The sequence below is a fragment of the Hemiscyllium ocellatum genome, chromosome 4, assembly GCF_020745735.1.
Source record: "Hemiscyllium ocellatum isolate sHemOce1 chromosome 4, sHemOce1.pat.X.cur, whole genome shotgun sequence".
NCBI lineage: Eukaryota > Metazoa > Chordata > Chondrichthyes > Orectolobiformes > Hemiscylliidae > Hemiscyllium > Hemiscyllium ocellatum.
Window position 1 is genome coordinate 117,409,261 of NC_083404.1, and position 25,220 is coordinate 117,434,480.

At 42.0% G+C, this 25,220-nt stretch overlaps 1 protein-coding gene across 1 annotated transcript in view; it reads right to left on the reverse strand.

Annotated features, from left to right (window-relative positions):
- Positions 1 to 25,220, reverse strand: part of col22a1 (collagen, type XXII, alpha 1) — a 277,290-nt gene that overhangs the window by 22,753 nt on the left and 229,317 nt on the right. Inside the window, exons 45-54 of the mRNA XM_060824058.1 lie at positions 22,977 to 23,090; positions 20,088 to 20,141; positions 15,372 to 15,425; positions 14,459 to 14,512; positions 13,431 to 13,484; positions 11,846 to 11,899; positions 5,736 to 5,789; positions 5,412 to 5,465; positions 2,833 to 2,877; positions 782 to 835 (exon numbers count right to left, since the gene is read on the reverse strand). Of these exons, the coding sequence (XP_060680041.1) occupies positions 782 to 835; positions 2,833 to 2,877; positions 5,412 to 5,465; positions 5,736 to 5,789; positions 11,846 to 11,899; positions 13,431 to 13,484; positions 14,459 to 14,512; positions 15,372 to 15,425; positions 20,088 to 20,141; positions 22,977 to 23,090 (591 nt within the window). The remainder of the gene's footprint in view (positions 1 to 781; positions 836 to 2,832; positions 2,878 to 5,411; positions 5,466 to 5,735; positions 5,790 to 11,845; positions 11,900 to 13,430; positions 13,485 to 14,458; positions 14,513 to 15,371; positions 15,426 to 20,087; positions 20,142 to 22,976; positions 23,091 to 25,220) is intronic.

The window sequence follows — 25,220 nt, forward strand, 5'->3', positions numbered from 1 at the left end:
TAGGCTAATTGAGAAAAGTCTCAAGTCTAGCATATTAGAAGGTAGGCTGAGGGTATGGAGATGAACATATCTTGAAGTTCTATAGAGGTTCTTCTAGCTTTTCAGTCTAACTTCAGGAGAGGTCAGTCAAAAACCTTGCAAAAAAAAGAAAGGCTTCCTTATATTGTGTGGGTGTAGGTGAAGGGAAAGAGTCCTTTATAGGACACTCTATGGCTTAAAGAGAACTTTTCAGTGTAAATGGCCACCTTTGTAACATCAATAGCATCACCCCATCTTTCTCACAAACCAATATTTATGCACTTCCTTCACTACACCTCACTGACTGATGCCGGATCCCATTTGCCTTATTGAAAGGGTGGTGTACCTTACTGTACATGTCTTTCAGCTAGCTGCTATCCTATTAGTGGCCAGTGGCATGGCCAACCTTGCTAAGTCAGCAACCTCTGACAATCTTGGAGGTCAATCCCTTTGAGGGATGTGGGCCAGATGGTAATTCATTCCCTGTCTGATGGATCCTGAAGTTCAGCCAAGGCTCTATCAGGTGAATGGGATGGAGTTGCCATTCTGGTGAAATCCACCCTCTTGGTGTGTATCCTAGCTGAGAAGCATAAATTACCTCGAAATGAAGTAAATGATGCGTCATGATGGCCAATCAAATACATCTGAGTTCTTAACTCGATACAACGTCACAGTCTGATGGGTGCACTGCAAAGCATAACTCATTTTGGAAAACTACTTTAAAAATCTACTAGAAATACCGAAACTCATTTTAGAAACTTACGTCTTTCCCAGGTGAGCCTGGCTGACCTGGTGACCCAGCCATTCCTGTTTCCCCCTGGAACAAAATGATGCAAATCAGTCTTAAAGGTCTAATATATATATTCTGAACCTCTCTTTACATGTAGCAGCACAAGGATTACCTATCATTTCAGCACAGACCTAATCTAGGTCTATCAATCAACTATCAATGGCTGAGAAGTCATTGTTGCCTCACTGCTAACTTCCAATATTCTCTGAGACAACAGCACAAGATCCTAGCCCAGTGAGAGGCAGAAATTAATTATTCCAGTGCTGCTGCAGACTCGGATTGAGTCTTCTAGAGCCATGGACCACATCATTGGACTCAGATATATACCTTGGAAGTCAGTCATTAATACTTAATCAATGACAATTCGTCAGAAGCAAAAAAACTATCTGAACTACTTTTTCTTGTTTAGAACAAATATGTTGTTTATGAAATCCTGTAGGCTCAAGAGTATTAGTCAAGAACTTAATTCACCTTAAACTGAAATGTTTAAACTGTTGGAAGAACTTGATTTTTGGGCACTGCACTTCAAAGTTTTATATTGGATATCGGAAATATGGGATTGCATAATTTTAGGCAATTCATAGCATGTGCTGGTCTTGCCAGGGATTCCAGAGGAGATTCACAAGAAAGATTTCCCAACTCTTCAATCACTTACTAACCAAGAGCCTATATATATCTGGTCTTAAAGATACCCAATGACTTGGTCTCCACAGCCCTCTACGGCAGTGAGTTCCACAGATTACCACCTTCTGGCTGAAGAAATTCCCCCTCATCTCAGTTCTAAAGGATCATCTCTTCATCGTGAGGCTGTGTCCTCAGGTTCAAGTCTCACCCCAAATAATGGAAATATCTTCTCCATATCCAGTCTATCCAGGCCTCTCAATATTTCATAAGTTTCAATGAGATTCTTCTCATCTTTCTAAACTCCATCAGCTACAGACCCAGAGTTTTCACCCACTCCTCATATACCAAGCCCTTTATCTCTGGGATCATTCTTGTGATCCTCCTCTTCACTCCCTCCAAAGCCAGCACATCCTTCTTTAGATACAGGGCCCAAAACTGCTCACAATATTCTAAATTATACAGCCTCTGCAAATAAATGCTAACATCACATTTGTCTTACTAATTGCCAACTGAAACTGCAAGTTAACTTTAAGCAAATGCTGAACTAGAACTCCTTAACTCTTTTGTGCTTCAGATTTCTGAAGCCATTCCCCATTCAGAAAATAGTCTGTGCCTCCATTCTTCCTACATAGCCATCACCCTTCACCATATCCTATTCCACCTGCCACTTCTTTGTCCATTCTCCTAGCCGGTCAAGTCCTTATATTGCCTTCCTGTTTCTTCAACACTACCTGTCCCTCCACCTGCCTTTGTACCATCTGCCAACTGAGCAATAATGCCCTCAGTTCCTTTGTCCAGATTATTAATGCATAACATGAACATTTCATGTGAGTTGTTACTTACCATCAGCTTGTAAGGTAACTCCAAAAATTTAATTTTCAAATCAAGTAAACACTATAGTGCGACCAGAAAACAAGTCATGAACTATTTCTCTGTGAACTTCAGTACAAAGGTGGGACATCGTGAAAAATGACATCCAATTTAACAGCTGGACTGGGTTAATTACACCCCTTGTAAACTAGCACTGAAACTTGTGGCATTTCCCAAGTAATCTGTTGCAAATTGTCTAATTGCTATCCACTGACAGACATTTGCCATACCATTTCAATATATTCCAATCTCTTCTATAATTTTGTACCTTATTACTAAATGATAAATGCATATTAAATGAAACAAAGTCAAGAACCTTGCTGAGGTTTTGCATGATATTTTCTATCTGACAAAAACACAGATGGAAATCCTGATTTTTTTCAATCTATCATTCATTAAGACTCAACGGCTGCACTTTAGAACATATTTGTACGTGGTACAACAATAACATTCTAAAACCATAAGTGCAGCACTTCACAATGCCCCTTTGTGTTACAGCCTACTGCTTGTTTCATATTTCTAATACTTACTCTCGGACCAGTTGAACCAGGAGCACCTTTAGAGCCTTTGAAACCCTGTGTGAAAGAAAAGTATAAATCAGTAACTCAAATAAAAACACTTCATTTGATAGAGAGAGTGTTCCAGCTATCCTTCATATAAACATGATATGAAACTTAATTTCAAATATGTTACCAAACCTTTCCCCAGTGAAGCCAATTCAGAAGATCTGATTATAATGGAAACCCTCAAGTGTTATAATCTCAAAATGTACTGTTTAGAACAAGCTGCTTAAATTTGTGTTTAAAGTTAGTATTCTAGTAATGTTTGATGTCTGAAGAGCTTTATTATTGCAATTTTTGTAACACAAAGTGCAAGCTGTGAACAACCTAGCCCAAAGACCATGTATTTTCTAGTGTCCACTGTAAACTCTCAGATTTTCTTAAATAATCTCAATGTATACTCAGTGGGGACTTCAGTATCCATCATCAAAAGTGGCCCAGTAACACCAACACTGACTGAGATGGTCAAATCCTAAAGAGCACAGCTGCTCAAATTTGTCTGTGGAGAGTGATTAAGAAACAACAGAGAGATTAAAAAAAAGCTATTTGACCTTCTCCACGGCAGTCTTTTAGCCCCGGATGCAATCATCCATGACAGTATCAGTAGGGGTAATAAACAGTGGCAGCAGTGTGTACCACCTACAATATACACTGCAGTAACTCACAAAGGCATCTCTGACAGCACTTTCTTAAAGTCACATCTAATAGGACGAGGACAGCAGGACCACAGGAACAATACCCCTTGCGATGCTCTCCTCCAAGACACACACCATCCTGACCTGGAACTATATCACCATGCGTCGACTAAAGTTAGGTCAAAATCTTGAAAACTCCCTTTCTAACAGCTCTTTCAGTGCCCCTGCACCCACAAAACTGCAGCAGTTTCAGAATGCAGCTCACCACCACCTCCCCCAGGGTATTTAGGGATGGGTAATAAATGCTAATCTAGCTGACAATACTCGTATTCCATAAAGAAATAAAACAAAATATCTCCTGGGCTATTAGTAACAGGTAGCTTTCCCATTCACATTCTGAGTGAGGATGATAGTTAGTGCAGGTTTTTGAATCTGTAACAGGAGACAGTTGTCTTTGGAAAAATTAAAGCAAGTACTGAATGGTGATCAGATTGAAATCATGTAGGATTTTGATTATTTGCTCTGCTTAAACGAGATCTTGTCAAATAAAGTACCAGAAAGCAAATGTAAATTTCAACAACTCACTGTGTTCCTTCAGCAAGCATCATGTTCATGATAGTTACAAAAAATATGATGATTCCCATCAATCCAGCATTACACAATTTGAATATGCTGACCCAAATTGGTCTGAAAACTGGTTGAAACAAAGCAGAAAACTCGACTATATGCGATTGTGTTCAAATAATGACCGAAATAGTGACTAGCGAAAATAGTCTCTCTTATTCAGCAACTACTGCACAAGTTTGAGGCAGCAATAGAATCCCAAAATACAGTTCTTGCAAGAAACCTTTTATACATAGTTCTTGCATATACTAAAATTCTATTACTCTGGTGTTACATTGTTTTATCTACAATACACAAAGGTTTGAAGGGCTTCTGTCTTGGGAGTCAAGAGTGCGGTGAGGGAAAATCACAGCAGGTCAGACAGCATCCAAGGAGCAGGAGAATCGACGTTTTGGGCATAAGGCCTTCGCCAGAATTCCTGATGAAGGGCTTATGCCTGAAATGTCGATTCTCCTGTTCCCTGAATGCTGCCTGACCTGCCATGTTTTTCAAACACCACACTCTCGACTCTGATCTCCAGCATCTGCAGTCCTCACTTTCTACTTCCGTCCTGGGAGATAGGTGATGGATTAAAAAGTATTAAATGCTGGCTGCTACTTCTGATGGGTTTAAGAGTATCTGTCTGGTCTGCTTGCACAATTAAGTGGTGTTAGTCCTTTTGTCTTTTAAAATGCGAGGCCTATATGCTCTAAATATGTCAGAAATTGTACCTGTATAAAAAAAATTAAACTGGTTACTGCAGCTGGGTTGTCAGATTTATTTCATTCATCCATGCAAATTCATGGCTGCGCTTTTTTGTCAGTTTGTTTCTTTAAGGGATAATGGCCCATTAAAAGGTATTTAACAGATACTTACTAAGTGAGGAATCTACTGTATTTATTTCCAGAAGATGGTTGGAAAGGGCTGGTTAATATTATAATACTTCATGGAGATCTGATGAGGATGGTATTGTTGTGCAAGCTACACTTATTCAGAGGTAAACTTGTAGAAAGGCCTGATAAGGTGTGAAAATGCAGTAAAATATAGCGGGCTGGTGAGTGAGTGAATAAAGATAATCTATAATACAATTTCTCACAACAAAATATCTCAAAACTATAATAAACATGAAGCATTTCTCTCTTCAGTGATACTGGCAAATGTGTTGATTAGTTTTAGCATTTTCTGCTTTATATTTCAGTTTTCTAGCATGCACGATGTTTTGCTTTTGCACTGCTTTGAAACACGTTACACAGTATTACAGATTCCATACTTACAGAACACATTACACAGTATTAGAGATTCCATACTTACAGGCATTCCTCGGAGGCCACTCCTGCCAGGAGGCCCAGGGTTTCCCTGCCGGCCCTGAAATTCAGAAACTGCGCTGTTGAATAATGTTTGCAAATGGAACAAAAAACTTCAAATGATGTCTCATTTAAATAAGATAGAACCCAAATGAGAAACAAACTTCAACGGAATTTCAACAATTGCCAATTGCAAACATTTGAACAGAATTGTGGCCATTGGATGTATTGCATTTAATTCACCAAGTGATTTTGTTTCCAATGTGTGACAATGAATATATCCTTTGCAGTTACAAACTGGTGAGAATGAAAGATGGTTTTAATTTCTTACTGGTTCCCCTGCAGGTCCAGGTTTCCCGTCCTTTCCATCTTTGCCAGGAAGACCCTATGAATAAAACATTCGTTATCTTTTTGGTCATTCCAAGGTGCAGAAACTTCACCTAAATTGTCCCCAGGTTCCACTCATGATGAAATAAAATGCACCCAGTTATTCATTGAGGACCCTGTGCGAATTTACCTCTCACTGTTAAGATCCTACAAAAAAAACACTTAGACTCACAGAGATGTGCAGCACAGAAACAGACCCTTCAGTCCAACTCATCCATGCTGACCAGATATCCTAAATTAATCTAGTCCTATTTGCCAGCACTTAGCCCATACCTGTTCAAACCCTTCCTATTCAAATACCCGTTGAGATGCCTTATAAATGCGGTAATTGTACCAGTCTCCACCACTTCCTCTGGCAGCTCACTCCACGCGTGCATCACCTTCTGTGTGAAAATGTTGCCTCTCAGGTCCTTTTTATATCTTTCCGCTCTCACACTAAACCTATGGCCTCTAGTTCTGGACTCTCCTACCCTAGGGAAAAGACCTTGTCTAATTACATTATCAATGCCCCTCATGATTTGATAAACCTCTATAAGGTTGTTGTGGTTCTGTTCGCCGAGCTGGAAGTTTTTGCTGCAAACGTTTCGTTCCCTGGCTAGGGAACATCATCAGTGCTATTGGAGCCTCCTGTGAAGCGCTGCTTTGATGTTTCTTCCGGTATTTATAGTAGTTTGTTCTTGCCGCTTCCGGGTGTCAGTTTCAGCTGTAGTAGTTTGTATGTGGGGTCCAGGTCGATGTGTATGTTGATGGATGTTCTTGCCGTTTCCGGGTGTCAGTTTCAGCTGTAGTGGTTTGTATATGGGGTCCAGGTCTATGTGTCTGTTAATGGAGTTTGTGGATGAACTCCATTAACAGACACATAGACCTGGACCCCATATACAAACCATTACAGCTGAAACGGACACCCGGAAACGGCAAGAACATCCATCAACAGACACATCGACCTGGACCCCACATACAAACTACTACAGCTGAAACTGACACCCGGAAGCGGCAAGAACAAACCACTATAAATACCGGAAGAAACATCAAAGCAGCGCTTCACAGGAGGCTCCAATAGCACTGATGATGTTCCCTAGCCAGGGAACGAAACGTTTGCAGCAAAAACTTCCAGCTCGGCGAACAGAACCACAACAACGGACACCCGAGCTACAAATCTTCAACCAGACTTTAAACCTCTATAAGGTCATCCCTCACTTCTGATGCTCCAGGGAAAACAGCCCCATTCTCTCCTTGTGGCTCCAATCCTCCAACCCTGGCAACATCCTTGTAAATATCTTTTCTGAACTCTTTCAAGTTTCACAACATCTTTCCGATAGAATTGCATGCAATATTCCAAAAGTGGCCTAACCAACGTCCTGTAAGCTGTAACATGACTGCCCAACTCAATGCCCTGTTCAATAAAGGAAAGCATACCAAACGCCTTCTTCACTATCCAATTTACCTGTGATTCCACTTTCAAGCAGTTATGAACTGCTCTGTTTTGGCTTTCCAAAAAGCAGCACTTCACCTTTATCTAAATTAAGCTGCATCTACCACTTCTCAGCCCATTGGCCCATCTAATCAAGATCCTGTCGTATTCTGAGGTAACCTTCTTCATTGTCCACTACACCTGCAATTTTGGTGTCATCTGAAAACTTACTACCTATACCTCCATTGTTCACATCCAAATTACTTACATAAATGACAAAAAGCAGAGGACTCAGCAATGATCCTTGTGACACACTACATGTCAAAGGCCGCCAATCTGATAAGCAACATGCCACCCCCATCCTCCATCTTCTATCTTCAAGTCCTCATCCAGCAATACATGCATTAATGGGAACAGTAGTTTGAAAAATCAGCAGAGTTTGCATGTAAAGCAGTTGCTGGATTAGTGGTGCTGGAAAAGCACAGCAGTTCAAGCAGCATCCGAGGAGCAGTAAAATCTACATTTTGGGCAAAAGCCCTTCATCAGGAATACAGGCAGAGTGCCTGAAGGGTGGAGAGATAAATGAGAGGAGGGTGGGGTTGGGAGAAAGTAGCATAGAGTACAATAGGTAAGTGGGGGAAAGGATGAAGGTGATAGGTCAGGGAGGAGGGTGGAGTAGGTAGGTGGAAAAGAAGATAGGCAGGAAGGACAAGTGATGGGGACAGTGCTGAGCTGGAAGTTTGAAACTGGGGTGAGGGGAAATGATGAAACTGTTGAAGTCCACATTGTTGCCCTGGGGTTGAAGTGTTCCGAGGCGGAAGGTGAGGCATTCTTCCTCCAAGCGTCGGGTGGTGAGGGAGCGGCGATGAAGGAGGCCCAGGACCTCCATGTCCTCGGCAGAGTGGGAGGGGAAGTTGAAATGTTGGGCCACAGGGCGGTGTGGTTGATTGGTGCGGGTGAACCAGGGATGTTCCCTAAAGCGCTCTGCTAGAAGGCGTCCAGTCTCCCTCGTGTAGAGGAAACCGCATCGGGAACAACGGATACAATAAATGATATTGGTAGATGTGCAGGTAAAACTTTGATGAATGTGCAAGGCTCCCTCAGGGCCTTGGATAGAGGTGAGGCAGGAGGTGTGTGGGCGCAGGTTTTGCAATTCCTGCACTGGCAGGGGAAGGTGCCAGGACGGAAGGGTGGGTTGTAGTGGGGCGTAGACCTGACCAGGTAGTCATGGAGGGAACGGTCTTTGTGGAAGGCTGAAAGGGGTGGGGAGGGAAATATATCCCTGGTGGTGGGGTCCGTTTGGAGATGGCGGAAATCTCGGCGGATGATTTGGTTTATGCGAAGGTTGGTAAAGTGGAAGGTAAGCACCAGGGGTGTTCTGTCCTTGGTACGGTTGTAGGGATGGGGTCAAAGAATGGAGGTGCAAGATGTGGGCGAGATGTGTTGGAGGGCATCTTTAACCATGTGGGAAGGGAAATTGCGGTCTCTAAAGAAGGAGGCGATTTGATGTGTTCTGTGGTGGAACTGGTCCTCCTGGGAGTAGATATAGCGGAGGAATTGGGAATATGGGATGGCGTTCTTGCAGGAGGTAGGTTGGGAAGAGGTGTAATCCAGGTAGCTGCGGGAGTCGATGGGTTTGTAAAAAATGTCGGTGTCAAGTCGGTCGTCATTAATGGAGATGGAGAGGTCCAGGAAGGGGAGGGAGGTGTCAGAGATGGTCCAGGTAAATTTAAGGTCAGGGTGGAATGTGTTGGTGAAGGTGATGAATTGCTCAACCGCCTCGCGGGAGCATGAGGTGACACCAATGCAGTCATCAATGTAGCGGAAGAAGAGGTGGGGAGTGGTGCCGGTGTAATTACGGAAGATGGACTGTTCTACGTAGCCAGCAAAGAGACAGGCATAGCTGGGGCCCATACGGGTGCCCATGGCTACCCCTTTGGTCTGGAGGAAGTGGGAGGATTCAAAGGAGAAATTGTTAAGGGTGAGGACCCGTTCGGCCAAACGAATGAGAGAGTGTTGGTGGAAGGGTACTGTTGGGGACATCGGGAGAGGAAGAAATGGAGGGCTTCGAGGCCCTGATCATGGCGGATGGAGGTATAGAGGGACTGGATGTCCATGGTGAAGATGAGGCATTGGGGGCCGGGGAAACAGGAGTCTTGAAAGAGGTGGAGGGCGTGGGTGGTGTCTCAAATGTATGCGAGGAGTTCCTGGACTAGGGGGGATAGGACAGTTTCGAGGTAGGTAGAAATGAGTTCAGTGGGGCAAGAGAATGCTGAATGCTGGTCGGCCAGGGTGGTCAGGCTTGTGGATCTTGGGAACGCCTCATCTTCACCATGGATATCCAGTTGCTGTACACCTCCATCCGCCATGATCAGGGCCTCCATGCCCTCCGTTTCTTCCTCTCCTGACGTCCCTAACAGTCCCCTTCCACCGACACTCTCTTATTCGTTTGGCCAAACTGGTCCTCACCCTTAACAATTTCTCCTTTGAATCCTCCCACTTCCTCCAGACCAAAGGGGTAGCCATGGGCACCCATATGGGCCCCAGCTATGCCTGTCTCTTTGTTGGCTATGCAGAACAGTCCATCTTCTGTAATTAAACCGGCACCACTCCCCATCTCTTCCTCCGCTACATTGATGACTGCATAGGTGCTAACTCATGCTCCTGCGAAGAGGTTGAGCAATTCATCAACATCACCAACACATTCCACCCTGACCTTCAATTTACCTGGACCTTTCTGGACACCTCCCTCCCCTTCCTGGACCTCTCCATCTCCATTAATGATGACCGACTTGACACCAACATTTTTTTACAAACCCACCAACTCCCACAGCTACCTGAATTGCACCTCTTTCCACCCTACCTCCTGCAAAAATGCCATCCCGTATTCCCAATTCCTCTGCCTCCGCCGTATCTGCTCCCAGGAGGATCAGTTCCATCACAGAACACATCAAACGGCCTCCTTCTTTAGAGACCGTAGTTTCCCTTCCCACATAGTTAAAGATGCCCTCCGACGCATCTCGTTCACATCTTGCACCTCCGTCCTCAGACCCCATAAGGACAGAACGCTCACCTTCCACCCTACCAGCCTTCGCATAAGCCAAATCATCTGCCCACATTTCCGCCATCTCCAAACGGACCCCACCACCAGGGATATATTTCCCTCCCCACCCCTTTCGGCCTTCCACAAAGACCGTTCCCTCCGTGACTACCTGGTCAGGTCCACGCCCCCCTACAACCCACCCTCCCATCCTGGCAGCTTCCCCTGCCAGTGCAGGAATTGCAAAACCTGCGCCCACACCTCCTCCCTCAACTCCATCCAAGGCCCGAAAGGAGCCTTGCACATCCACGAAAGTTTTACCTGCACATCTATCAATATCATTGATTGTATCCGTTGCTCCCGATGCGGTTTCCTCTATATTGGGGAGACTGGATGCCTCCTAGCACAGCACTTTAGGGAACATCTTTGGTTCACCCGCACCAATCAACCACACCACCCTGTGGCCCAACATTTCAACTCCCCCTCCCACTCTGCCGAGGACATGCAGGTCCTGGGCCTCCGCTGCCACTCCCACACCACCCGATGCCTGGAGGAAGAATGCCTCATCTTCCGCCTCGGAACACTTCAACCCCAGGGCATCAATGTAGACTTCAACAGTTTCCTCATTTCCCCTTCCCCCACCTCACCCCAGTTCCAAACTTCCAGCTCAGCACTGTCCCCATGACTTGTCCTACCTGCCTATCTTCTTTTCCACCTATCCACTCCACCCTCCTCCCTGGCCTATCACCTTAATCCCCTCCCCCAATCACCTATTGTACTCTATGCTACTTTCTCCTCACTCCCACCGTCCTCTCATTTATCTCTCCACCCTTCAGGCACTCTGCCTGTATTCCTGATGTAGGGCTTTTGCCCGAAACGTCGATTTTACTGCTCCTCGGATGCTGCCTAAACTGTTGTGCTTTTTCAGCACCACTAGTCCAGAATCTGGTTTTCAGCATCTGCAGTCATTGTTTTTACCAATGTTGTGGTTCTGTTCGCCGAGCTGGAAGTTTTTGCTGCAAACGTTTCGTTCCCTGGCTAGGGAATATCATCAGTGCTATTGGAGCCTCCTGTGAAGCGCTGCTTTGATGTTTGAAACATCAAAGCAGCGCTTCACAGGAGGCTCCAATAGCACTGATGGTGTTCCCTAGCCAGGGAACGAAACGTTTGCAGCAAAAACTTCCAGCTCGGCGAACAGAACCACAACAACGGACACCCGAGCTACAAATCTTCAACCAGACTTTAAACGTTTTTACCAATGTAAAGCAGCTGGCAGTTCTAGAGGACGAACGGGTGTGTGATAAAGAGTAAAGGAGCCGAGCTGAAGTACAGCAAACAAGAATAAGTTAAAGAATATTTGAATACAATCAGAGAACATAGTGGAAGCTGAGGACAATTGAAACAAAGGAAAGTTAAATTGACTGGACGAGAAAGAATAAAATAGCAGTAGAATTTTTGGAAGCAGAGAAAAGGAAGTTCGTGAGAGAGGCAACATTTCAGAAGTAGTTGAGTGAGAAGTGGATGGGTACTGCTGTAAGGGAGGTTTTGAGCAAAAGTGTTGACATTTTTCCCAAAATACATTCGATTGAAAACAATTACTTACAGGTGGCCCAATTGGTCCAGTAGGTCCCTGACTTCCTCGAGCACCTTCCTTTCCCTGGAAATATCCACAGATTCAGTGTTAACAATGCCCATAATCCTTTTCTTTTAGTTAATTGACAGTTGTACTAAATGACTCAATTGTCTGTTCATCCGCCCTACCACAGTTCTTTCCAATTAACACCCCACTTTAAACTGTGCCCACACCTTAAATTTGTCAGAGATATATTATTACTGACTGAACAGCTTCTCAAACAATGTCACTACTCACCCAAAAAGATCATTTCAATTAAGCTTTCATTAATCTCTAAAAGATTTACAAGTTATTTACCAAAGGGCATGCACTGTTGTTTGCAACCAACAGAAGATTGATTGTTGTTTTGCTGCTGTTTGGATGGGTGGATGAAACAATGGCATCAACATAATGCTTGACTCAGATTCAGGGTCAGACCTCAGCTGACTAATTATTCTGAGTGAGAAATGTCAATCAGTCAAGTTACTGATTGAGTTCAGGCAACCAGGAAATCAATGGTTGAGGATGTGAGTCTAGAGCCAAACGTAAGCTGGAGGTTGGAGGAAATGCGTGAGGGCACAGGTTGATCAGCAGTGGGTGGTATGAGTTCAGCTCTCCTGTTCTATTCTGAACAAGAGTCATACCAGACTCGAAATATTAACTCACTTTCTCTCTCCACAAATGTGCCAGATCAGCTGAGTTTCCTCAGGGTTCTCTGCACTTGTTTCAGATTTCCAGCAATCATTGTATTTTGCTTTTATGTCTCTCAAGCCAGAAAGATATCTTGTGCTTTTAAGTAACTTGACCATTAAAAGGAAGCAGGCCTCTTGTAACATTACCAATCTGCATGAATTGTGTCTTCGAATTGGAGAGTTAATTTTCCCTCCAGTACCTCCACAAACAAAGTATTTATTTAAAATTAGATTTCCTATAGTGTGGAAACAGGCCATTTGACCCAACAAGTCCAATCTGACGCTCTGAATAGTAACCCACCCAGACCCATTTCTCTTTGACTAATGCACCTAACATGATGGGCAACTTAGCATAGCCAATTCACCTGGCCCGCACATCTTTGGATTGTGGGATGTAACCAGAGCACCCGGAGGAAACCCATGCAGACACGAGGAGAATGTGCAAACTCCGACATTCAGTTGCCCGAGGCTGGAATCAAACCGAGGTCCTTGACGCTATGAGGCAGAAGTGCCACCATGTCACCCCTACCTGCTTCCTATTTACCAGTGCTGGATGGGACAACTGTAAATTTCCAGTTACTCCTGGCTTATTTACTTAAAGAAACCTGTCATGAAATAGTTCTTTTTAATAATTCTGCTTTTCCCTTCAGTTATCTTAACCAAAAAAAATCACATATGTTACTAGAATGGGAGGTTGCCATGGTATTCTCCAAGATCACAGGCAGTTCTGCAGAGCTTTGAATTTGTATGGGATTACTATGATGAACTGGGTAAACAGCGCTTCTCCTAAAATGTGCCACAAATCAGCCTAGGATTTGGAACAGGTCCATTTTTTTTCTGAAGTTTTCTCCTGCTCGTCTAGTGAACTCTATAGATGATCTTACCTTCTCTCCTCGCAGCCCTGGGGCACCAGGAGATCCCGGAATGCCATCAGCTCCCTAAGAAATAATAAAATCGTGCTGCTGAACTCATGCTATTTAATGTAGTTTGTAAAGAGAAACTTGACTGCAGGCCCGAACAAAAATCTCGGCACAAACCTATTGTGTGCTACTACAGGTTTCAAATTTCACACTGAACCAATTCAGACACATGCGGTTGGATGCTTATCTTGTCCTCTTGTGATAGCCTTGGGAGGCTGCAGATTTTGTAACATGACAGTAAAAGACATTGGAAGGGAGGCTAGGAGCACAGTATATGGGAGCGGTAGCAGTGGGCTAGCCTGTTGATAGGAGGTGTGGGGCTAACTGAACTGACGAACTGATTGGGTAAGGCCCAATTCCCTCCAAAAACCCCACCCTCTTTTTGTCAGAGTCAGGAGGGGATGGTGTCATGTGTGCAGAATGCCAGGGGCTCACAGAGTACCAGCAGAATTGGCCTTCCTTTCATACTGTTTCATTTCGATGAGCATTACCAGCCAGGCCCTCAATGGCTGACCTGACCTCCCAGTCACCGCCCATTTCAATTTTCCTTCCCATTCCAACTTTGATGTGACCATTCTTCACCTCCTCCTTTGCCACAGTAAATCAGTTCACCTCCTCCACTGGAATGATGTCATACCACCTTGATATTCCTTTGATTAGTCAGTGCACAATAGGCATCAATAGCCTAGTAACTTCTCATGCTCGATTACTTTAATATAAACACTTTCGCATTTTCACTTTGCCAAAGGTAAATGCTGAATTTCCTTAAATTTCACTCATTATTTCAGATATCTGATATTGGGAAACATTTTGGTTACTGATCTCTGTTTTCTCTCAAAAGCAATATATCCTTCTGGTAATTAGATAACTTAAAGTCCGCATGGTACACCAGCCTGAGATCGAATGAATACCTCATGGAACAAATCAGGATATGATTTAGTATTTGTATTTCAGGGAAATGCCGTCACAAACAGACATCAATCTATACTTACAGGTTGGCCAACAGTTCCAGGAGGTCCAGGATAACCAGGCAGTCCTGGACTACCCTAAGAAACAAAACAAAACAGGCAAGAAGACTATAAGTAAATAGTTGAGAGCAGGAATCCCTGAAAGCGGTCAGAAATAGTCACCTTATGTGATTTTGAATCAGCCTCAGCCTAGAGACACTGACACACAGCGACACAAAATCCACTCACCCAGAACTGACTGACATTGTTTGATCTTCCAGTGGTTTGTACCACATGGGACAGACACTGTATTCACATTGAACCGTGCTACATGTTAAAACTGAAACAATCCACAACCAACTTGAAGTCAGAGAATCTGTTAAGCCCATGAAAAGCTCTGTCTGTCACACTTCTGATGTGTTTTCCAAAAGCTATTTACTACCTTAAAATGAGGCAGCTGATTTTTTTTTAAGGATAATAATCAATATAAAATCTAAATAACATTGTGGGAGTAATGACTGACTGTAGCTGTTATAACATCCTGAGGCTTGCTTGTTAAAAATAAAGCGCTGGTTGGAATTCATATTCGCCATCACTTAACTTCAAAAGAAACAGGACTCAAAAGTAATCCACTTTTAATTTCAGCTCTCACCTCACCCAGGTAAAGTCTGTTTTTCTCCTCTTTAATTTCTGAAACCATGTACATTTTCATTCCCCAGCCTATCATATCTGTTTTCGCCTGCCAAAGTAGAGTCACAACACTAGTCTGACCTTGCTAAAGATGATGAAGCAAAACATAAGTGATCACAAAGTCGAGCAAGTCCATTGCAAATTCTGCTTAAAGCATACCTCAGCTTCAGAAGGAAGGAGGCTAGTTTACTTTTGATACCAAGCTCAGAAAAAAGTAGGCAGATGGAGTACTTCATATGATTACTACAAGCAATTTACAATAAGTTACCTGCTCGCCCTTTTCACCAGATGAACCAGGCAAACCCCGATCTCCTTTACTGCCCTAATGAATGGGAGAGAAGGGCAGCAAAGTGTTAGATATTGGCTTGGAATGTAGTAACATTTCTGCATTAAGTAGGTAATAAAAGATTGAGATTATTGTTAGTTTAGAATGCAAGCATGTATTTCTGGCTGGCATTACAATGAGAGTGATTTGAACAAACAACATCTGCTGTGGTTAGGCAGGTAGGGTCACAGATCAACAGCAGGCATTCCTTTGTGGAGGATATTTTGCTGTTGCGAAGTCTTACCAAAACTGGCTACTGAGGGTGAAGAAGTGAATACTCCTCCCAATGAAGAAAGATGAAGGGAATTTGGCTTGTTCTATTCAGAGCAAAGAAAAATATAAACTGCAAACTGAAATAGTGAAAAGGACTGGATGTTGTTCTGAGGTGTGGGGGAGGGTGGGGACTAAGGCAAGTGGTTACAGGTTAGCGGGGAAGGGATGAGAGAGGGAGACAGATGAAAAGATCACAGCTGCATTTAGACCAACTAGAGGGGGAGTCAGGATGCAATCAGAAATGGTGAGTCAGATGGTAAAATATGGAAAAGAGGAAGTGTCATCAGGAGGGTATCTCTTTGAGGTCTTGACAGTAAGACTTGGTGTGTAGGTGCTTCTCTTGGCCAACAAGAAATACCAAAAAGAGTGGATCCTCAGTACTTAAATGACAGTTGTTGCTTCAAAATCGCTACTGGAAATATTGTACCTTAAATTCCTCACTCATTCTTAAATTTACATTGTGGCACTGATGAATTCATTGGATCCTGACTGTGATGTCTGATTTGTGGAAAGTAACAAATAGTGCCCTCAATTCAAGGAGGGAAGCAAGTGTAAAACAGGAAAATGTAAGTTAGTTAGCTTGGCGTCTGAAGTAGGAAAGGTGGTACAGTTGATTATTAAAAAAGTAATAGCTGGGCACTTGAAAACTTTAAAGTTAATCAGGAAGAGTCAACAAAGCATCATGAAATGAAAATCAATTCTAATAAATTTATTAGAATTCTTTGAAGGAGTAATATGTGTTGTGGATAAAGTGAGAGTGATTTGAACAAATTATACCTGCTGTGGTTAGACAGATAGGGTCACAGATCAACAGCAGGCATTCCTTTGTGGAGGATATTTTGGCGTTGTGAAATCTTACCAAAGTTGGCGACTATGTGCTATGGATAAAGGACAGCCTATAAGTGTAATGTACTTTAAGGTCTTGGATCAGTGGCTACATCAATGTTATTGTGAAATATAAAAGCTAACGGTGTATGTGCTTCTCACTAACATGGATGGAAGACTGGCTTGCTGGCTGAATGTAAAGAATATGCTTCAAAGGATTTGCGGAATGTGACAAGTGGAAACCAATAACTTAGATGTATGCAGCAAAGACAGGTAGCTAAACTTGAAAATGACACAAGGGTAAAGAAAGTATGCTGCAAAGACATAAGGAGTGTGTAGACAATAAACCTAGGTTGGGTGAATAGGCAAAATCTGGCAGACAGGTTATAATGTTAAATGATATGAACTTATTCACTTGGCAGGAAGAATGAAAAAAAAAAGCAGAATATTACTTAAATGGAGAATGACAGTGGAATTCCAAAATGTTGAGGGATCGAAGCGCTCTAGTGCAACCATTCTCAACGGGAGCCATTTTTGCCCATGTCTTTGAACTTTGAACTGCATGACCACGCTCAAGGACTGCATTCAGCCTGAGAGATGTTTAATTTCATACAGTTTTTTTTTTACTTTTTGTCCAGTATATCAGAATGTTTATGTTTTCTTCGTGTTCAATAATTAATGATTTTTGTCTATCTGTTCGTGTTGTATCCCTGTTTGAAAGGGGGCCCTGAAATCTGAGATGAGCTCCTGGCAGTTGGGGAGGGGGGGGAGGAGGGCGGTGAAAGAGTGGGAGGAGGGCACATATGGCTCCCTTAAGGGCCCTGGCACATTTGAAGGGGACCAAAGACTGAAAACTGTGAGAAGGGGGAAGCCCAAGGGTTTATGAGGGCCCCGTTAACTGAACTGATGAAATACCCCAGCAATAACCTTCACTGGAGTCAATAGCTTCCCTCCTATTTATAATATCTTTCCAACACACCATTTGAATTCATCACATCTGGTAAATTAAATTGCTTAAGCTCCTCCCACAGCCTCCCTTCAGAATCAGTCATGAATCAGACTGCATCGGGTCAACGTATTCAATCAAGGGTTCTCGCAAGCATTATCGCCATACTCCATTATTCGAAGATCAGCCTGTCTTGCAAGACCTTTTTAATCTTGGTTCATTTGTTCATTATTTTCCTTGTAAGAAGTGCGTCATGATTATTTTTATTATTTTCAGAAATAGTTCTACCCAAGTTACCTGGCGAAAAAAAACTGTCGATAGTGTTCAGTGGAATACTTATTGTATAGTTTCATCCCATCTCTGCAAAACCCATCTTTGCCCATGTGTTTGAACAGTGTGACCAAGCTCAAGGATTGCATTAGGCCTGATAGATGTTTAATGTCATGCAGTCTTTTTAAAAGTTTTATCCAGTATGTCTGAATGTTCAAGTTTTCTTGGTGTTCAATAATTAATGATTGTCTGTCTATCTGTCGTTTTGTATCCATGTTTGAAAAGGGGCCCTGGAACCTGAGAGGAGCTCCGGGCGTGGGGGGGGGGGGGGGGGGGGGGGGGTGTGCTGTTGCCAAAATACAGTTGAAATTCACTGTTCTGGTGTATGAGTCACAAAAAGTTAGTCTGCAAGTACAACACATAATCGACTGGATAGGCCGGATTTATGGTGAGGAGGCTGGGGGCACTGAATGAAGGATGCAAAATCTTTGAGAGGAATAGTCAGGGTAGATTGTGAGAATCTTTTCCACTGACAAATATGTCCAGGAGACACAAGTTTGAGGTGAGGAGCATGTAGTTCAGAGCAGATCTGAGAAAAGATTTTTCTCACCTAAAGGGTGGAAGAAATATGAAATGTGCTGCCTGAAAGGCTGGTGAAAGCGGGTACTCTCATAACATTTAAGAAGCATCTGCTTGAGCACTTAAAATGATGCGGATCAATTGCAGGTAAATGGTATCAGAGTGGGTTTGTATTTGCTGGTTGGCATAGACATGGTGGGCTAAAAGGCCTACCTCTATCCTTTATGATTCCATGAAATCTATAACCGAGAAAGCTATTCTTTGTTCCAAGAAGAATTGAACATGTAAAAACATTATGCTTCAATTTGGTTAGACCACATTTTGAAAATTTGGTCTCCATTTTTGAGAAAGATTTTAATGTATTAACACAGTTCAAAGGTGGTTTACTATATCGAGATCAGAAATAAGAGAAACTACTTATAAAGTTTGGTTTTGTTGAGTAATGAAGTAATATTTTATTCAAAAAACAATCTTATTGAATAGCAGAGTAAGACTGTGTTCTCAAATGGCCTATTGTTGCTTATATTTTGATATTTTTAAATTGGTCACTGTAAAAAGTAGCGCATTGCATTTTAACTGGAGAATTATAGCCTCATGCTAAGAAAAAACTTAAATTTTGTTGTGACTAGACAATTTGGAAAGAAAGGAGCTGATTCATTCTGTGTTACCTGGTCATAACAGATGTGATACTGAGATCATTCACTATATTCAAAGAATATGATGAGTCAAAGATGATTCAATCGTTCTGACCTTGAGATTATGATGACATTCTTTGAAAATTAAAACAACCCATAAAAGGGACTTTCAGACTACATTTTCAAAGGGCTTTATTAGGATGGAACATGACAATGATGTGCTAAAATGTTGTGAGATAGAGTGAATGACCACTCTACAGTTTTCATTACTTCCATGAACTGAGATCCTAATCTGTGGAGTCGAGCTGAATTACCCATTGATCAGCTTGGAAAACTGGAAGATAAAACAGTGAACTGAATCTCACTAGTATTAGCAATAGGGCCTTCACAGTTGACCATCTCTGTGCTTTATTGGATATTTTCTGATATTCCTCTCAGAAGTGCTAGGCAAAAAGTTGGCTTTCAGACAGTCATCTTAGAGAAGAGCAGATAGAAAAAGCCTCTTTTGGGTTTCTGTACATCTAGTATAGCCCTAACACTTCTGTAATCAACATAAACCTAGTAATGTTTCTGAATCTTCCATTTAGCTTCCATCCAGAACAAGATCAACCAAGAGATTGTAGCAAATAATTGGCAAGGTCCAAGAAAGGCTGTGCTCAATCTTTCATGCGAAAAAAAAACCTAGCTTATTTTGTGTTTCGAAACCTTCTGAATTTTGCAAACCACCTTCTCAGGCCATGCCAATGTGGTGATGCTGTCACTTTAACAAGGTTATTTTGTCCCTGAGTTTGGCCTGGTCCAAAACAGATTGGGGGCTCGTCCAGGATATTTTGGCACCTCTTGCTTTATGACCTCTCTTAAAAAAAACAGAGGACAAAATAACCTTGTTAAAGTGATAGCTTTGTCACACCAAGCAGGAGTTTTTGCTGGGATTGTCACTGGATCTTGTAAACTTTGGATTTGCAGAAAGCATTTCTAGTTGTGATCAAAGAAGAAGGGATTAATAATGATTTTTTTTTTAAGAAGTATTAATATTGACAAGGAAATAATTGTAATGCCAAAAGGGTAGGGAACATATCACCAGGATCTTTGATTCATGGAAGTACAAGATGAATTCCTTGCATTTCGTACCATCATTCCTGCTGGCCCTTGTGGTCCAGGTGGCCCTGATGGTCCTGGTTCACCCTACAGTAAAAGAAAATTTTCTTTTCAAGGTCAAAGAACAAATTTATGAATATAACGCATCACAAGTTATTTTGAAATTGATGAAATGAGAATCATATACCTCTAACGGCTTCATAACAAGATGGGCAGTGCAGACCAAAGTGCTTCGTGTCATAAAACAAAGAATTTTCTGAACTCACTTATCAACTAAATTTCTGACTGATTTCCATCCCGAAACGTCGATTCTCCTGCTCCTTTGATGCTGCCTGACCTGCTGCGCTTTCCCAGTAACACATTTTCAGCTCTGATCTCCAGCATCTGCAGTCCTCACTTTCTCCTCTCATACTTTACACATGTTGGTTTTCCCATTGAATTGAATCTGCAAATTCCTACCCAGTGGACTCCATTCTATGTTGAAATTTACGTTTGAAAAGAAACAATTAAATGAGCTTCCTTTCTAGTTGAGAAATCGGACTGTTGGTTATCTACTATTGTCCAATGCAAAATGACCTTCACTTGTTAGTACATATGTTGGGAATCGTATGGTTCCATTTGCTATATGACTGATCTTCCTGGCTTGTAAATAGGGCCATTTGCTTTCCCTACAAACCTGGTACTGAAATAGATGTAGGTCAGGCAGCATCCAAGGAGCAGGAGAATCGATATTTCGGGCATAAGCCCTTCTTCAGGAAGCTCTTCCTCAGGAAGCCCTTCCTGAAGAAGGGCTCATGCCCAAAACATTGATTCTCCTGCTCCTTGGATGCTGCCTGACCTGCTGCGCTTTTCCAGCAACACATTTTCAGCTCTGATCTCCAGCATCTGCAGTCCTTACTTTCAACTGAAATAGGTGTATCAAAACCACCTTAAAGGATATTGATTATGCAAATCAGATCATTTCTCGCTGTACATAATGCAAACTGAAGTGATTACTCTTGGTCCTGTAAAGTTCTCTACCTATTTCAGATTACTTTGAGGGCAAGGTATTCCAGAACTTTAAGCTATAGGTAAAGCTAGATGTTTCACACCATTATAAAATAGTAGCAACTCAAGTGGTGTTCACCACTAAAAGGATGCTTTGTAAAGCCAAAAAGAATTTCCACCTACCACACAAATGAATAATTGTTATTTGAATTTCAGTGCTGGCGTAATGCCAGGTATGTGATCTGTACATCCCAAAGTCTGGTGGATCATATCAAACAGCTTGTCCATTCAACTGTTCTTAACAAGCAAAGTACTGACTGTACCTAACCAAAACAAACTCATGAAACATGTCCAACTTTGCATGTGATATTTCAATCATAGAATTCCTGCAGTGTAAAAACAGGCCATTCAACCCATGGAGTCCACATCACCCCTCTGAAGACCATCAAAAGCAGACCACCTTCCCCACCCTAGCCCAATATTTTACATGGCTAATCCACCTTGCCTGCACATCCTTGAACACTATGGGAAACAACATAGCCAATCCACCTCACCTACACATCTTTGAACTGTGGGAGGAACCCAGAGGAAGCCCACGCAAACACAGGAAAAATGTGCAAACTCCACCCAGACAGTCACCCAAGGGTAGAATTGAACCCAGGTCCCAGGTACTGTGAGCCACTGTGCCATCCCAATGGGACAACATTTGCAGGATAATCCTGAACATGTGAGGAAGTAGACTAATAACCAAACAAATGCCAGTTGGGCTCACAGTATGGCGAGCTTGTACATACTACAAGCTACATATAGATTAATACATAGGACCCAGTTCTTTGCAGGCAGAAATAACTTCTACTTGTTCCCTCATAGTATATGGGTGTAACTGGTTTGATAAGCATTTATTTCCCATCCCTAACTGCCTTGAAAATAATTAGCTTGCTAGACCATTTCAGAGGGCAGACATTTGTAAGAATTTGGAGGACACTAATAATCAAGACGGGTTTTTAACTACAATTGATAATGGTTAAGCAGTAGTCATTAGACTGATATTAATTCCAGATTTTTAAACTGAATTCAAATTACACTAATGCCATGGTGGGAATTTAATACTTATCTCTAGATTTACCATTACACTTCCCCCATATATATACGTTGACAGTTTAAACTCAGGAAACTGGCTGACAGGAAGTATATTCAAGATCCTAACAACTCGTATTAAAAATGTGTTTCCTGCCATATTCCATTTATATTCTCTGTATTAATCTGTATGTTGCTTCCAGTACATGCAAGCCCACCATACTGTGAACCCAACTTTTATTTGGTTGGTTGGCAGTGTAATTCCTCACCTTTCATTTTACTTGTCACTCATCTCAAAATTTATCTTAAATCAGTGCCCTTCTTCTTAATTAGATTAGATTAGACTTACAGTGTGGAAACAGGCCCTTCGGTCCAACAAGTCCACACCGACCCGCCGAAGCGCAACCCACCCATACCCCTACATTTTACCCCTACCTAACACTATGGGCAATTTAGCATGGCCAATTCACCTGACCCGCACATCTTTAGACTGTGGGAGGAAACCGGAGCACTCAGAGGAAACCCACGCAGACACGGGGAGAACGTGCAAACTCCACACAGTCAGTCGCCTGAGTCGGGTACTGAACGCGGGTCTCAGGCGCTGTGAGGCAGCAGTGCTAACCACTGTGCCACCATGCCGCCCACAATTCTTTGGGCAATGGGAACAGGTTCTCCTGTCGAGGACTTTCACGACATTGGACACCTCTTATCAAATCTTCTCTAGATATTTTATTCTCTCAGATGTTGTCTTGGCTTCTCTACTCACAGAATACTGTTAGTATACATACAGGTTTTCTTTTGGTCAGTTTAATAGTCAGGATTTTACTCTTCCTCTTGAAGCCTTTTGAATTAGCATACCATCAGACCATCTTTTCCATCTTTCCCCCGGGGGCCTGCATGTCCTTTGCTTCCTTTCAAACCTGGTAGTCCTTGAAGTCCTGGTGGACCAGCTGGGCAACTCGTGCACAAATCCTAAGGGAATCAAACAAAGTCATGTGAGAAGGAATGCACCACTATTCCATTGATCAGAATAAGTATCTAGTTGGAGTGTTGTCTTGCTGTAGTAACTCCCAATCTACTAAGGTTTGATTCCACTGATAAATTACCATAATTCAAGTTTAATTTTGTACAAAAGGGCTGTGCTGAAAAATGTGTTGCTGGAAAAGTGCAGCAGGTCAGGCAGTATCAAAGGAGCAGGAGAATCGACGTTTCGGGCATAAGCCCTAAGGACTTATGCTCGAAACATTGATTCACCTGCACCTTTGATGCTGCCTGACCTGCTGCACTTTTCCAGCAACGCATTTTTCAGCTCTGATCTCCAGCATCTGCAGTCCTCACTTTCTCCTACAAAAGGGTTGTGGGCAATTTGATAGAAGGGGTTGTTGATAGTACTATCAAGTGGCATTTGCAAAGGAATAACCTGCCCACTAACACTCAAATTTGGGTTTTTACCAGGGCTAAATGCCACCTGACTTGACTGTAGCTTTGATCCTAATGTCAATAAAACCACTAACTCCAAATGCGAGATGAGAGTGACTGCCTTGACATTTGACCAAGTATTGCATCAAGGAACCCTTGAAAAACTGGAAATAAGGGGATTAACTCTCCATTTGGTTGAGTCGTACATAGCAAAAAGAAAGATGGTTATGGCTTTTTGGAGGCAAATTATCTGACCACCGTATAAAACTAATGACTTTCCAAAGTTACCTTGACTACCCTTCATTTGATTCAACTTCTTTTGATTTGATTTTCCATCCCCCTTGTTATTTGTTCTGCTGAAGCCACTTTCTCTAACTGTGCTTTCACTAGGTCTGAATTCTTCCGAAACCAAAGATTTCTCCTAATCATGTTTGATAGGTTTCTCAATAACATTTATTCCATTTCTCACAACATTGTGTCCACACATTTCAATCTCTCCCTAAATGAAAATCCCAAGTATTGATAAAAGGTACTGGTTACATTGTGTCTTTTGGAAATGACAATATGTGACTTAAACCACTTGCGTCTAATTTTATGTTACTTGCCAGTTAACCTTCATAATTTACTCTATTATTTCTTTTTCATCTTTTGTTGGCTTTTAACACTTTATAAATCCTCTGATTTACCACTTATCTTTGCCACATTATATTTTTTTCTTTTACTTTGACATAGTCCTTAACTTTCTTTGGGTTAACCATGGGTGATTTATCCCTTTCCTAGAATCCTTCAACATTCCAATATATCTTTGCTGTGAGTTATTAAAAACAAATCTCCAATTGTTCATCAACCATCTTTTCTGCTAAACCCATTTCTCAACTCTATCCTCCTTTCCATGTAGTTATCCTTAATTAGGCTTTGAACATGTATTTCTCAAAGTGAATGCTAACTCTACCATGTTATGATTGCTGTAGCCAAGGGATATTTTACTCCAAGATCATTTATTAAATCTGCCTCACTCCACACAAAATAGATCTCAATGAGTCTGATCCCAAGTTAAATCCACTACATATTCTTTATGGAAACTATCCTCTTTGTACTCTATGAATTCTTCCTCATGCCAGTTTTATTTTCCCAATATGAAAATTAAAATCACCCACAATTAAAGTACTACATTTTTACATGCTCTATCTTTAGGGGGTCTACAGCCAACTCCCACTAGTATCTTTTTCTCCTCAAAGCTTCTTACCTTGACCCATATGGATTCTACAACATCCAATCAAAAATAATTTGTTGTGAACGTACTAGCTTCACCTTGTATGAACAAAGCCACCCTACCACCTTTCCCTTCGTTTCTGTCCTTTCAAATGGTCACAAACCCGTGTGTGTAGTTCCCAGTTAGTCTGTACACATCATCTTAACTTTGCTTTATTAAGTGTATTGAAAATATAATGAAGTCTTGCCTTATCTTTCTTAAAAGTATTGCCAACTCAATAAAATTTTACAATTCATATTTTAAATATTACTTCTATACTGTGCCATTTGGAAGGTGTTTCAGCTTTGTTGTATTGTTATTGATCAATATGATATTCTCACAAATGGAGGTTGCTTCCATGCTTCAGTTTGATCAGTAAGTTACTTTTATTTCAATTTAAAATAGACAGACAAAGTTCAGTTGAATATCTC